We start from the raw sequence: 15,054 nt of genomic DNA on the forward strand, positions 1-15,054 counted from the left end.
ATGAGATGTGGTGAAGTTGGGATCAAACTAGAAAACTTCCAATTAGTTTCGGACTCTCTATCTCCTGAGCTGCGGCCACTTCTTTGTGGGAGACGTAATGAAACTAGTTCACAGGTCACACTGGAGTCAATCTGCAGTTGCTGCGCCATAAACCAGCAAGTTAGGACTACGTGCAGGCTGAATATTTGTTTCCTATTGTGGGGGGAGCTGGTGGCGCTTGTATACCCTGGAGGTCCGCTTTTCTCTTCAGAAGGAAAGGTAATTCAAAATCAATATAAAGTTTTCCTGAAAGAGAACTTATATCTTGTTATAAAACATTTCTGTAGCAATGGAAGTTTCACAGCTTCAAGTCAAGAGGAAAGTGCCCCAATCTACAGGGCACAGAAGATCACTGAATGGTTTGGGTATAAAAATGATGTGAATCATATGCTATAGGCCTATAGCCTTTGTAGCCTCCAGTTCTCAACCTCACTAAATGCTTTCGGGAGATTTTGGATGTGCTCTCCAATGCTGTAATCAAACCACCAAAAAGCAGAGAAGTTTTTTTTTGTTCCTTTTATGTGCAACATTTGGGGAGGCTCTGAGTCCAAAAATGTCATTACCTGGAACGATGTCCCATTGTTATCCGTATATGACGATAAAACTTGAAACTAAAGAAGAATGGTGTCCCATCCCTCCAACAGAGTTGTGGTGGAAAACAAGCCACACTGACACAGTTTTGTCACACACTGTGGCCCAAAGCCCAGAGGAACATTGTGTTTTTTTTCTTCTTGTAATTACCACTTGGTGAATGTGTGTGTGTGTGTCATTTTCAATGAGAACACTATAACCCCTTAGTTTTCTAGGAAAAGATATTATCACCACTGCATAATAAAGCCAAATGGCATCAAACCAGTGTATTTCGTCCTCAAGTCCCAAAATCACAGCATGCAGGACCCCATATGACTCAGAATTTTATGTGGGAGAAGAACAAACAAAACAGAACGGCGACAACAACACCACTTGGAAACATCATATCAATGCAAACAGGGCAGCTGTTTGTAATCTATAAAGATAAATGGACAAGCGCAATTCTCTCATGCATTTACTTTAATTTATCCTCTAATTTAATATAGAGGTATTGTCTGGTGATCTGGGAAACATCCAATGAAATGTCCCACAGGACATCGGGGACGTTTTCTTATCTCTGAGGAAGAGATCCTTTCTAATGTACCTGCTGCCATTTGAAATAGTCTGTCAGGAAATGGTCACTTTGATTTCTAAGTAAAAGCATAAAGCTGTAGGTAATTTAGCGCAATGTAAAACAGAAACTCAAGAATAACAATATCTTCATATTCGGATACAAGTTTAATCTCAGTGTCTGTTTCCACGTCAGTTTCTCCCAATGATATCACACAGCTACTTCGTGATTATGGCTAAATGTTCTTACTCTGAAAATACCAGCCGGAAATGGCTGGAAATCCCGACTTGACACCTTTTAGCCTTGAGATGTTGCCGATGACAGGGGCTAAACAACACGGGGGAAACCGTCTATGTTGACCCCAAGAGTCGACCACACACTATATTTAACTGCTGCGGTATCACCGATGATTCTGCGGTGAAAAAACGGGGTAAGCTAAAAACGCCAATAATCAGCCAGTGTTAGCATCAAAACAAAAGAGCACCAGCTCGTTTTAATGCTGCTTAGCTCGTTAGCATTAGCTAGCTGTTGACATCTTTGCAGTGATGTCGAATTGCCCTTTCATACTGGCAGCATGCCGTTATAAATCCCGACAAGATAAGATATACGTTCAAAGACATTTCAAGCACAATGACATTTTAATGGGACAGACTCAGGTGTGGGTGTGTGAACAGGAAAATACAAGGAATAGTACAAAATATACAAATAAAAACGAGGATATAAATCAAGATATCAATAGATATTGATACAAGTAAACAGTAAGAAACGGACATAATCTGACGAGATTGTAGATTACATTTAACTACTGTCGCATTTATAAAAATGGAAAAAGAGACTGTAGGATATACGCAGCTGATGTTTTGCGGTTATCGCACAAAGAGTTGATATCTGCAACTCTGAGTCAGAAAAAGTTAGGACTGCACGGAAGATGCGAATCAGAAACAAAATGTAAAGTATTTGTGCATTTATTTTTATTTATTTTTTATATACTTTTTCATTGCAGAAGACATTGAATCAGGACGTTCCATGCTTCCATCAGCTTCTTTTCATTTGTTAACTTTGCATTTCAAGACTCCAAAAAAGCTGTAATAGCTATGATTTTTTTCACAAGTAGAAATGTTGCCATTCCTGGATGTATAAATGTATCTTAACAAATGAAATTAAGTTGACCCGACGCATCAAGAAATATCTCAAATATTCATAGTCTCCAACCAAAGAAATGTAAAAGGAAATGTAGTAATCATTGTATGTTTTTTTTTTATTTTTTATTTTTAAATGTACATTTTCCATAACGACCCCAAAGCTTTGGGGCGAGGGTGAGTTCATGAAAAGGACTGAAACTGGTTTCATTAAAGGCATGGTTGGTAATCCTGTTCAGAAACACATTTTGTAATACTGGGTGAAATGGTCCGTCTGTCCTGAGAGAAATCTATACAAGATGTATTTAGAAAAAGGGACGAAAATAATCAGACCTCTGTGGCAGCTGCAGGACTGAGAAAAAGCTGACCAATCCGAGATCAGCGTCCCGCTGATCTCGGATTGGAGCGCCTACAAAAACCAATCAGATGCCTCTGCTTTCTGCCTACGCCCCCCTCTGTCGGCTCCCTGCTCCGTGTGCGCATGCGGTTCTACCGGCTTTGGATGAAGCACTGACGGAATGGGGAGGGGGGGGTGGAGCTTAGAGGAGGGGACACTTTCGAATCTTGCTAGCTCTCTTGCTAGCTCTCTAGGATTACCTACCATAGCTTTAAGTGAATGAGCCAGTGTTTTACCGACTTCTTTTTCTGTTGCATGAAAATGTGGCCGTACCTTTTAGAATCTGACCAACAAAAGTGCCAGAATTGTTGTTTGACCAGTATGGGTTTTTCTTAGCGCACAAAAGAAGGTGGTATACACCTAATGCCAACATTGTGTTGTTGTTGTTTTTTTTTTTTGTTTTTTTGCATTTGATAAACGGATGGATTTGTACGAAACCCATCTCTTTGAGATTCTTATGGATGCTGAACAGCACTTAGGTCCTGAAGAGTGAAGGAGTTTAAGTGGAACTTGAATGGGAAAGCACTTCACCCTCACCCTAAACAATTACAAAGCAGATGGACAGTAACGCGTTTTGTTCTCTGTAGATGTAGCCAATGAAATGGAGTATGATGAGAGACTTGCACTTTTCCGCCAAACTCGCCTCAATCCCTTCGATCGTGGAGAGGAAGAAGATGGTCCTCAAGAAGGCAAGACACCCCCCCAACATGGTAAAGTTGCTAAATCACCACTATTGCAAGAGTAGAAACAGTGACTTTAACGTTGCCTCCATAAATGAAGTTAAGTCCAAGAAGACGGCAGGAGATTTATCTCTCTTTTTTTATTCATTTATTTATTTATTTTTATTTTGTTACGGTGACTCTTAATTGATACTAATTGTTGAAATAGAAAACTCTCGGGAGCTCATTCTGCATAATGCACTTCATCGCTGTGTTATCTTGATGATGAACATTTTGACTTTGACTAATATGCTTTGGTAGACATAATTTCTTTTATCAGTTTTCTGCTACGAAAATAGGAAGTCAAGTTGGTTTTATCAGCCATAGTTGAGTAAAGATGTGCAAATGTTCCAGAGACTGGACTCTCAGGGGTGATTGCTCGGCTCATACTAAGTTCTTCTGCTTTGTGAACTTGGTAATAAAGTTGAAATATTTGAGTGATATATGTGATATAGTATATAGATTTCTCATGTACTCAACAGATTGGCGTTGCAGTGGGTGGTGTTTTCTGAGGTCAGATGTTTTGCTTCTCTTAAATGTCACTTGTTCGCAGACGTAGAGTTGCTCCCCATGCACACAGAGTTCGACCTCCTTTTCATTTTTAACTGTTGACACAAATTGAATATTTTCCTGCAAAACAAGAACCTTCTGTGTAAAGAACAAGAACTGTCGGACTGTTGTGACAGACTCTAAGCTCGTGGAACGGGAAGTGGGAAATTCTGTTGCCGAACGAGAGCAAATGAGACTCTAAAGAGTGAGCTGCACTTCAGTGACACTTCCCTTTATTGTTAGGATTTAGGAATCCGAGACCTTTCTTTGTGGAGCTACACCAATGACACGAGGAAAACCCTCAGACTGGTGGCTGTGCTGATTCTTGTGCTGCGATCGTTTCTTCCCCGGTTAATGTGTCTTTCTGTCTGGCACAGAAAACTGAATTGACATGTTTTGCTCTGGCGTGTATGGAGGTAACGGCATTCGCCTGCACTTTTTTTCTAGTTAGGTGGACAGCAGGTTTGCTAAGTGAAATAGTTGAAGTAGTTTGAAATGGATCAGAGAATAAACTGAAGCCACATTGAGATGTATGTGCTTGCTTTCATTTTATTCCAGTTCAGTTCCCTGTTGATTCTCACTGAATTCACTGTTTATCCCGACAGTCACGGCACATGGTGTCTTTTGAGTGTTGATTTTTGTCTTGGACTTTAATTGAGATGTAGCCTTGTACCTTCGGTTCTGTTGTAGTTTCTTAGCTTTTTTTCCCACATGTGTTCCGAATGTTCCTTTCTTTTATTTTCAATTCAAAACCCAAAAAGATATTTTAGCAAAAACTTCATGTTTTGTTTGCGTAAATATTTGAATATGATCAGACTACCTGCGAGGGAAAGTGACGATAGTGACACGAGACGGTGTGCTACGACCAGATAACACCAGTTGCTTATGGTCTAAGGTAGCTAATTACAAGCTGCAGTTTGAAAATCACCACACGCTTCCTCAGATTGAACAGACAGCTGTTGTTTTAAGCTAATTAAGTTCAATTTAATTGCCTGCACCAACCTCAACTGCACAAGGGATTTTAACCCAATGGAAATTTTTTAATTTTTCTGTTTTTCAGAGTTTGTGTTTATCCGCTTGCTTGTTGCTTTTGTATCTGTTGGACATGTAAACTCGCTTAAAATTGCCAACTTTTTCGCCTTAACAGCTTTCCAAAGTGTTGTCGTGTTTTCCAGTAACCAAAACTCAAACTTTGAGCAGAAATGCTGTGCTATGGTGCCAGATTTCTGGCACAGATGAAACAGAGTTTTGTACAAAATAGTTAACAGGAGTAACGATGAGTTGTCCATGCTGGACACAAAGGAAATAGCCTATGCTGTACTGTGGCGTAGTTTATACCCACAGGAACAGGAACAGGTTATAAACACAGATGTGGCTGTAACACAATGCAGAACACTTCAAAGTTCACTCAGGCAGGGAGGGCAGCTGTTTTAATGACAGAGTAGGCGCATGTGTTGTCAGGTGGATTTGTTACACATTGCTAGAGCTGATAGGACAATTACCAGTGACTCCTTCGGTTTTCCATTTCGTGCTCTTGTGAGATCTCGACTGTAGGGCGACCATTCTCATGTGTATCAAATTGGTATAAATGACTGTGTGCAGTTGCCATATCATTGTGAGCGCGGTTTGCTCACTGGAAGAACTTTTTGTCACTTTTCCATCTTCCTAGAAGCAAGACCTGAAATGTTTTCAGGGTCCAGAACCCACAGTTCAGACCGGACCATGGATCTTGGTCTAGCTGAGGACCACTTCTCAAGGCCTATGGTAAGTCATGCATTTTTCCTGCTGTCATCCAATGAGAATGTTCCTTATTGAAAAAAATACAGGTGCTTCCCTTTAAGCAGAATTTCTTTTTCTCTTCTTTTCCTCCCAAATTGCTGTTACAGGGCTCTATTGTGGCACCAGACATTGAACACCTGAAATTGGCAATAGAGGAGTGTAAGAAGCTGATCCTGGAGCTTCCAGAGCATTCGGAGAGACAAAAGGACACTGTGGTGAAACTGATCCACCTTCGCCTCAAACTGCAGGAACTTAAGGTGGGGACTGAGCAGTGGATGGCACGATATTGATCCTGCTGTTGTTAATGCTGCCTCAGTAAAAGATTTCAAGGAATGGACTGCTGAAAAAAAAAAAGAAGCTTTTGCTAAATGTGAATGAAAGAATAATTTCCTGACCTGCTTCCAAGGGCATTTGTAAAGTGCAATATTGACATGCTAAGAATAGCCTAATGGCAGGGTTCAAACTGAACTTTTTGGCTAATATGTAAACTGCAGGTTAATATTTTCATCAGCCATTGGATCATACATCATTTGACTAAAAGTAATAACCTCAAGTTGTTCCTATCGAAGTTTTTCGTTGAGTAATGCATTTGGTTTGCTGATGTAATGGCAGGTATGGGGAGCAGTGAGGCTCACACTCGTCTAAGTCAGCACACAAATAAACTGGCGACTGGCTGGTGACCCCAAATGATTTAACAACCAAAACCATACATGCATTCAATTTACCCATGCGGGGAATGTTCATTTGCCTAAAGGAAATTATATATTTAGCTGTCCCATGGGGACGCGTGATTATTGGAACGATTGAAGGAATCCCACTAGGCTAACAACACGTTGCCCTTTTGGCCTCTAAGCTACTGCCCTTTTATGAGTTCAGTTAGAGAGGGCATTGCAGACATTCTCGTGGTTCAAAAAGTTCATCCTTGTCGTCTGATGTGAAGATGAGAAATAGCACTGCATCCATGTCTTAATCAATTTATCTAAATGAATGAAATGTTTGTTGTGTAGCCATACCCAGCCTGGGTGTTTTTGTCTGTGCTGATGACTCAGCTGTTTGTCCACCTTTCCAAAATCTGTGATAAAACTGTGTTGGTGGCATTCAGGCAATTTGTCGTGCTGATTAATGTGAACTAACAGAATATGTTACAGCATTTGTCACGGCTGCAGTAATGCACTGAAGGAACTTTACTTTGAGCTAGGCTGCAACTTTTAAATTACCAACCATACATCATCAAAGTAAATCTGATTGCTGAGCTTGATTCCTAACATCCATATCCTCTCGCCTAAAGTATTTTCCTGTCCTTTTCAACTGTTTCACGTGAAGCAGCTGCATCTGACATCGTGTTTTATTGAAATCTTCCTTCTATAAAGGACCCAGAGGAAGATGAGCCTAATCTAAGAATCCTACTAGAGCACCGCTTCTCCAAGGAGAAGAGCAAGAGCGTGAAACAGACCTGTGACAAGTGTAGCGCCATCATCTGGGGTCTTATCCAGACCTGGTATACCTGCACAGGTGAGGCAAAATATACCTTTGATGTATTAATGTAGAGATTTGTTACTGACAAAATTGAAAACCCATAGTGCCTACAAAAGAGTGACACGTTTTTATTTGATTGTTTAAAAAAAAAAAAAGAGGCCTTTTTGTAATCAAAGCACTATCTGAACATCCCTGTGTTGTGCTCAGCCTCACATTAAAGCTCTTCTGAAGAGAAGGTTTAGCAAACCACGAGTCTACTCTTGAGTCTGAGTTGATGAACTCTGAGATTGGAAACATTCAGTTGCAGTACAGCCGATAAATCAGTAGAGTTTTGATGCTTGTATGATTAAAAAGCCATCAACAGCGGCGCTCTGATACAATGACTCGTCAAGGCAACAGGAAAAGAAAGAGCAGAACCACCGTTTTGATCCAGTGTTGCTCGAAAAAATTAACGCGTGCCTTTGCAGGTGATGACGTTGATCTTGGAAAAAGAAAGAACGGCGGTGGGTTACAGAGTCGGAGAGTTAACACTGTTAACTGTAATTTAGTGTCGTCCACTCATTCATCGCTTACCCAAATAGATTTTTTTCCTTAACTGAAGTTGATAAAGCTGGAATCCTGTAGGAGCTCTATATTGCATTCGATTTTATACACATTTCTTCAGCTGCGACCTGATGCAGCATCAGCTGGTTGTTAGAATGTGGATGGAAAGATATGATACAGGATGCCTACAGACCTGTGATTGTACAGTCACAGTCCGAATAAGTGATAATGATCATTTGCATTAATGGGGATTTACAGTTGGAAAAAGTGTCCCGGTGTCACCTGATAATGACTGTATATCAGCATTATGGACACTTAAATATGCAGTGAACACAATAAGACTGTGTACAGCTGATATATAAAAAAAAACTATTCAGTTTTTCATCTAAAGTAATTTTTTGCTTCACCACAACCATCCTGAGTCAGAAGTGACGAAATAACATTGAACATCGTATGTAGTGTATGATAAGAATGTTCCATCTGTGCAGCCAATCACAACATGACGAATGAGTGTCCACTGGACACAGTGTTATGTGTTTAAAGCTTACCATGAGTTTGTGTTATTTAAACAGTAATTACTATAGTCGGATACAGTGGAAAGTTTTCAATGCGGCGACTACCACAGAGTCACAGCAGTCTGAAGAGTGATGTGAAGATAAGAAATGTATATGCTTTATTTTGATCTGACGATGTCCAAATATCCAGAAATTGCTTTTTGTTGACATATTCATCATTGGTCATTTTAAAGATAAGACTTTGGGTAGTGAATAGTAACTCAGAGCTTTGCTTTTAGATCTCTCAAAGCTAACGTTGAGTTAAAAAGTGCACCGATCTGTGCCAGTGAAAGACCAGACAGTCATTTTTACCTTGCACCCACTTCTTTAAATTCGGTTCCTATGTCAGGCCATGCCTTTGTCTCTTTCTATTTCCAGGATGCTATTATCGTTGCCATAGCAGGTGCATGAACCTGATCACGAAGCCCTGTGTCAGGTCAAAGGTCAGCCACCAGTCAGAGTATGAACTCAGCATCTGTCCAGAAATAGGACTGGACCGGCAGGATTACCGTTGTGCAGAATGTCGCACACCTATATCCCTGAGTGAGTACATTTGTTTACGATGCTCGGTAAGTTGTTCAAGCTCACTAATGTTTTACGTGTTATTCATGAATATGAGTAGAGGTGGTGTGATGTCACTTCTGGCGGCATTGGTTCAGTTTGAGGTTTAGAAGTTTGGAAAAAAAAAAAAAAAAAAAAGCTAAAACATTACCAGATCTCTGTAATTGCTTCTCAGGTTGATAGTAGCTACTAAAGTCTACGTTAGCTTCCACCAGCACAACACACTCAAACATCTGACTTAACTGCTGTGGTGGAGTATAGTTTTAGTCTTTTTTTTTTTTTTTGACAGTTTGACTTTACTGTGCCTATTTTTCTTTCAGGGGGTGTACCAAGTGAGGCCAGACAATGTGACTACACAGGCCAGTACTACTGCAGCACGTGCCACTGGAATGACACAGCCATCATCCCAGCTCGTGTCATTCACAACTGGGAGTTTGAACCACGAAAGGTATCACAAAGAGCCCCACCAAAAAATACGCTCAGCGTGTAAAAATGTCTCAGGGCGGACGTATAAAGTGAAATTCACAAACAGTAGTTCATAATGTGCATTGACCCGTTCAGGTCTGTTGAGTCTCGAGTAGCCAGTTCAGCCTAAACATCGTTTTTACTTTGTCTTTGATACGGTCAAATGAGAACCTGAAGTGACGTTCAGCATACCAAACCATCCGTGTGTTCCATTGTTCAGTTGGTGCCATGAAAGTAAAGCAAAGGAAGCTGAGAGCCAAAAGAGTTGCTTTCAAAGTTAGGTTGGCATGTTTTGAAGCTATGGTTTTAAGGAGAACTTAGCTGATTAAACAAATAGCCCGAATCAGGATGGAATTCAAAACTGTTACACATTCAAATATCAGTAGCCTCTCTAGCCTCTTATATATCTTACTGATTTTCAAATATGTATATATATATTTTAAAACTTTCCTTATGTCATTTATCCAGCCATATTGAGAGTGAACATAGATAAAATGGAAGAACTGCACATTGGATGGCTTAGTGGTTTTTAGTTCAGCCCATTTTACAGTCTCACTGATCTGAGGTTATATTTGACCTTTCCAAATAAAATCACACACCTGTTTAATTAGCCCAAATCAGTTAATTAAGCCTTAGGATAGACCATAATATACGCTTGCATTAAGCCTAATACTAATTAACACATAAACGCAGGATTCTGCTGCTCATACCCACTAGAAATGAAACACAACTTATTATTGAGGCTATTTATCAGTCATTTCACTCTCTTAAAGCTGCGGTCGGCAACTTTTTTTTAGTCATATTAGCTTGAACTGTCATGGGATTCTGGAAGTAGAATATTAAATAGGCTGTTTAGGAAAAATAACGAAATCTGTAGCTCCCTCTGAAGCCTGTAATCATGCTTACAAAAACCGAGCGCTCCCGGCTGTTTTTAACCAATCAAGTTAGGGTGGAGGAATCCTACCTGTCAATCACAGCTTGTGCACACGCTGCTGAGCGTGAGTCTGCCCCAGCTTGTGTGCGCTCACACTGGTGTGAACTCACGTGCACAACCTCGTCCACAGAGGGGGAGGGGTTTGGGGGGCGATTTGGAGCTTGTTAGAGGTTGGGGGAGGGACCTGAAAGTTGTATCAGTTCGAAATTTTCCGACTTTAGACTCGCAATTTTGAAAACCTGCCGACTGCAGCTTTAACATAGATGGCCGAAGGCTATAATTTAACTTTCTATAGCTCTTGAATTCTTTGCTCCATTTTAATTGTACAAGTGTGATAATGACACTTTGTTGTGCTGAATTTTGTTAAAGGCTTCTTTTAGTACATTAACACTTGCAAAGTGTTTGTAACTTTTAAGAAGCAGCGAGCTGACATGTTGATGCTTCAATTAGTACAAGTAGGGTTAATAAACTTGGGCCGTGGGCTAAATTGGCAATTTACTTTGCACACAGCGAACAGCTGCAGACAAAATGAATTTCACGCATGGACCTATTCATCTTTTAGACAAAGACAAAACAGCAAATGAGTGTTTGGGAATAGTAAACATGTTAAAGACACTCAAATGTAAAACTTTTTTCGGGTTTTAGATTTATTTTGTACATTTCACTGCCAAACTTAGGAAATGTACAGAATTACCATACAGAAACATAAAAGAAACTCCTGGCACTCCACCAGTGCAGTCAGTATGTCGGTCATGAGGAGCATTACACAATGAGGGAGAACGTGCCATCTACGGCAAAGACAAAGAGCATTTGTAGGTTTGAGAAAATCAATCAAGGAGAGTCAGACTGCTGTTGTGTAAATTCGGTCACAGTAGGTTGAATTCCCTCATCTAATAGAAATATCTCTTTGTGAAAGCCAGGCAGAATCTGACCTCCTATCATCTTCAACCCAGATCAGCTGGGGGGTTGTTCAACTTGTCAGAATGGATGCATTGACTTATTCAAGCTGTCCTCCAATGCAAGTTTAACCCACATCAGTACGCTACCATGAAAGGGCTTCTGTTCGTTTATGTGAGCATGTGCAACCAGTCTGTTAGCTGATGGTGTGTCTCTTTCTCAGGTTTGTCGGTCCTCAATGCGCTACCTGGCACTTATGTTGCCCAGACCTGTGCTGAGGCTGAAGGAAATCAACCCGCTGCTATTCAACTTTGTGGAGGAACTGGTAGAGATCAGGGTGGGTAGTTTGACTTTTTTGGAAGACCCTTCAGAAGGTTGGAGCATTTTGAAGTATAGGTGTTCAAATTCTTCAGGGAGTTCATTATCTTTGACTCCCTCGTTGTACTTGTTGTGAAGATGATTTATCTTACCAAATCTGCTTAGCTCTTCTTCTCCTTTTTGCAGATGATAATTATAGTGAGAAAAAACCCAAAACATTAGTGTCAAGCATTGCTTGCTCATGCAGGAAGAGAGAACATAAACTGCAAGTCAGTGCGTTAAGAGTCTGAGGGCTCTGTGTGTTTTTTGCTTATGTTCGGCTTTGTCCTTTTCAGAAACTTCGTCAAGATATTCTGTTGATGAAACCGTATTTTATTACCTGCAAGGAGGCGATGGAAGCTCGGCTTCTACTGCAGGTGAGTAACTTTTTACACAATATGTTTACAATTACAGTACTTTAAAATATGTTGTCAGTTCCACAACGGGCTGTTGTAGCATTACACAACAGCACCACCTTGTGGTGTAAGTGGGGAACTTGGACTCGGGTCATGAAAGATTGTTAATGTTGAACTTGTGTATATGTGAATAGTTGGTCTGTATAACTTGTTTGTTCTTGTTTCTGCCTGCTTTATTTTTACATTTAGTATTCTAGAACTTTGTATAACTTGTTAAAAACCGACCTAAAGCATTTTCTCTCAGCAAGGTTGAACCTTGTTGTGTTCAGATTGCCTGCAAAGTGGTGTAATACGTTTTGCACTGTGTTTTTAATCTAAAGCTCCAAGATCGCCAGCACTTTGTTGAGAACGACGACATGTACTCACTACAGGATTTGATTGACATCTCCAGTGGCAGACTCAGCTGTTCCCTCACTGAGATCCACACCACATTTGCTAAGCACATCAAACTAGACTGTGAGGTGAGCTCATACTGTGATAGATGTGTTCATAGTACTAGTACTATGATGGAATAGTTAAGAGATTCTAAAATAGTTATTAAGAACTGTAGACGTTCCAACACAAATACGAGAACATGACCCTTTTTTCCTCTGGCATTTTGCCTTTGTGTGCTGCATGTGTGTGTGTAGCGTTGTCAGGCCAAAGGATTTGTGTGTGAGCTTTGCAAGGAGGGAGACATCCTGTTCCCCTTTGATAGTCACACCTCAGTCTGCCATGACTGCTCTGCTGTCTTCCACAGGTAAGTTACTATCAACCATTTAAACAGAAAAATACTCCCAAGTGATCTAATTGTGTAGAGCTTCAAATGTATTCACGATGAAGCAAAACCTTTCTTAGAAGTCCACTTGCTGGTTTAATGTAGTTTGAGATTGAGAGTTGTAGAAAAAAAACAGTTTTATGGGTTTGTCCAAATTCATCACACCTGACACAGAAAATAACGAATTACCTAAATTGACATGATTAACATGCATTTTTTTTTACATTTGCTATGCATCTCTGCAGGGATTGTTACTATGACAACTCCACAACTTGTCCACGATGTGCCCGAATGACGGAGCGTAAGCAGGACGAGGAGCCAGATGTGCGACAAACATAGCTTCAGAAAGAACCCTCTGATTTACTGGATGTTACACTTTGCCTCACGATCAAGCAAGTCTGATCAAACTGTTAAAACTAACCATCTTTTGGTTTAGTTAGTTTTGTTTCTGCTGCAGTGTCTCTTCTTCCCTGTTCACTACATAATGAATCAGGGTATTTAGAAACTCACCTGGACTTTTGATTTCATACCGGAATTTGAAGTATTGGACACTGTGTATGTATGCGTCAGGTCAGAGCGTGTTGTGTTGTGTTGTGTTTGTGTGTGTGCACGCATGCCTTTTTGCAAATAAATCACCCATCTATAAAAACATGAACAGTTTAGCAGAGATGGCGCATGCAGGAGTTGTATTTTAACGATGTGCTGCATTAACCCATACAGCCAACTTTTCAGAGTGCTTAAACTTAAAGGTTGTCATACACTAAAAGGTTTGGAATTACATTATACAGATAACATCTCCAGATTTCAATAGACTGACTCAAAATGTCAATCAGACATTTGCTTTTCAGCACCCTGTTGTATGCTTTCCATTACGATCCTGTGTTCAAGTGGGCGGCCTTTCCCTGTGCTGTTATCTCCGAGCATCTGCTCATTACATAAGTTGTTATGTTTGGATTGTTTGTGTGTTCCCTCATCGGCTAGCTCACTGATTGGGGTCATAATCTGTTGATCTCTTTATCATTTCATGAGGTCTCAAATTTAGATTTAAAGTCCTTAAAGCAATATTTCTTTTCAGCGTTCCATTTGCTTGTTATTTCACAGTGAAGGCCCACTTTGAGTGCTAGTAATTTTCCTTTAGCCACCCCTCATACTAGGAAAAAGATTAGTTTATAATTGCGTGACATAAAAAATACAATATATGTATATACACACAGTCGTTCCAGCCATTTTTTTTAGAACTCAAATACATATACCGGCAACAGACATATAATTAAAGCATTCATCTGCCGTGAAATCAATTTTCCTGCAAGGAGCAAAGGTTTGCTGAGAAAATAATAAATGGGAGCTGTTAATTGTTCTATCCTGTTATTTACAACTGTGAAATAATTTTGTACTTTTACTACATGTTTTATCCAGCTCTGTTTAGTGCTGTGTGGCAGATAGCCGTGGATACGTCGTGTGCCTATGATAGTCAAGTTACAGCTGTTATCCAAATGTCCTAATACCATCATGTTAATGGTTTCAGTCTTAAAGTGCTTGTGATGAATTTTGTCTTAACGCGAGCAGTATAGATACACAAAGTGTCAACTTGTGGAAATGTGGATCTTAAGTATTTGTTTTAAAATAATATTCTGGCTGTATTAATTTTCAGCAGCATGGTTTACTGTGTTTTTTGTTTTTTTTATTAATGGACGTACATGGTGTTGGTAAAAGCAAAGCCATGTTGTACAACATCTTACCAGTGCATGAATAAAGCGATTAAATGTATTTCACCTGCAGTGTCTACTTTCACAGGTTATAAAATCAACAGTGACAAAGTAAAAAAATGCTCAGAAATCTTGATACATTTTGCTTTGACGAGCCATTGAAAATACCAATAAAAATTCAATGACAGTAAAATGTGGAAGCTCCATAGACACTTAAAGGGATAGTTCACCTCTTTTGACATGAAGCTGTATAACATCCCATACTAGCAATATCGTTTATGAACATTTTCTTACCCCCCACTGCATACTGTGAGCCGAGTTCCAGCCTCTATTTGGCGTTGACGAAGATAGTCCGGCTAGTTGGCTGGGGATACAAAAATAAAGCGTTTTGCTTCTCAAAACAATATGCGTTCAAAAAGAGTAAAACATTTGCATCACAAAATCGTTCTCCAGGAAAAAAGTCAGACCTCACAATCACTTGGCGCTATTTCTCTCCCTTCGTATCACTACGTGCTGTGTAGACCGTGCAGACCGAAGTGCAGACCGACCAGTAAACACCGAAACAGGCGGGGCTGTCGGCAGGTGGCAGCACGCAGTGATACAAGGGAGTGATTGTGAGGTCTGA

At 40.1% G+C, this 15,054-nt stretch overlaps 1 protein-coding gene across 1 annotated transcript; it reads left to right on the plus strand.

The window, feature by feature from the left end:
* Positions 1-1,466: 1,466 nt before the first annotated feature.
* def8 (differentially expressed in FDCP 8 homolog) lies at positions 1,467-14,490 on the plus strand. The gene is made up of 12 exons (XM_075461871.1): positions 1,467-1,610; positions 3,304-3,426; positions 5,654-5,748; positions 5,871-6,020; positions 7,134-7,275; positions 8,715-8,879; positions 9,218-9,345; positions 11,417-11,530; positions 11,847-11,927; positions 12,287-12,427; positions 12,596-12,705; positions 12,969-14,490. The coding sequence occupies exons 2-12, from the start codon at positions 3,318-3,320 to the stop codon at positions 13,060-13,062; spliced, it is 1,329 nt and encodes a 442-aa protein (XP_075317986.1). The 5' UTR covers positions 1,467-1,610; positions 3,304-3,317; the 3' UTR covers positions 13,063-14,490.
* Positions 14,491-15,054: the final 564 nt, after the last annotated feature.

The sequence above is a fragment of the Odontesthes bonariensis genome, chromosome 1 (genome assembly GCF_027942865.1).
Source record: "Odontesthes bonariensis isolate fOdoBon6 chromosome 1, fOdoBon6.hap1, whole genome shotgun sequence".
Taxonomy (NCBI): Eukaryota; Metazoa; Chordata; class Actinopteri; order Atheriniformes; family Atherinopsidae; genus Odontesthes; species Odontesthes bonariensis.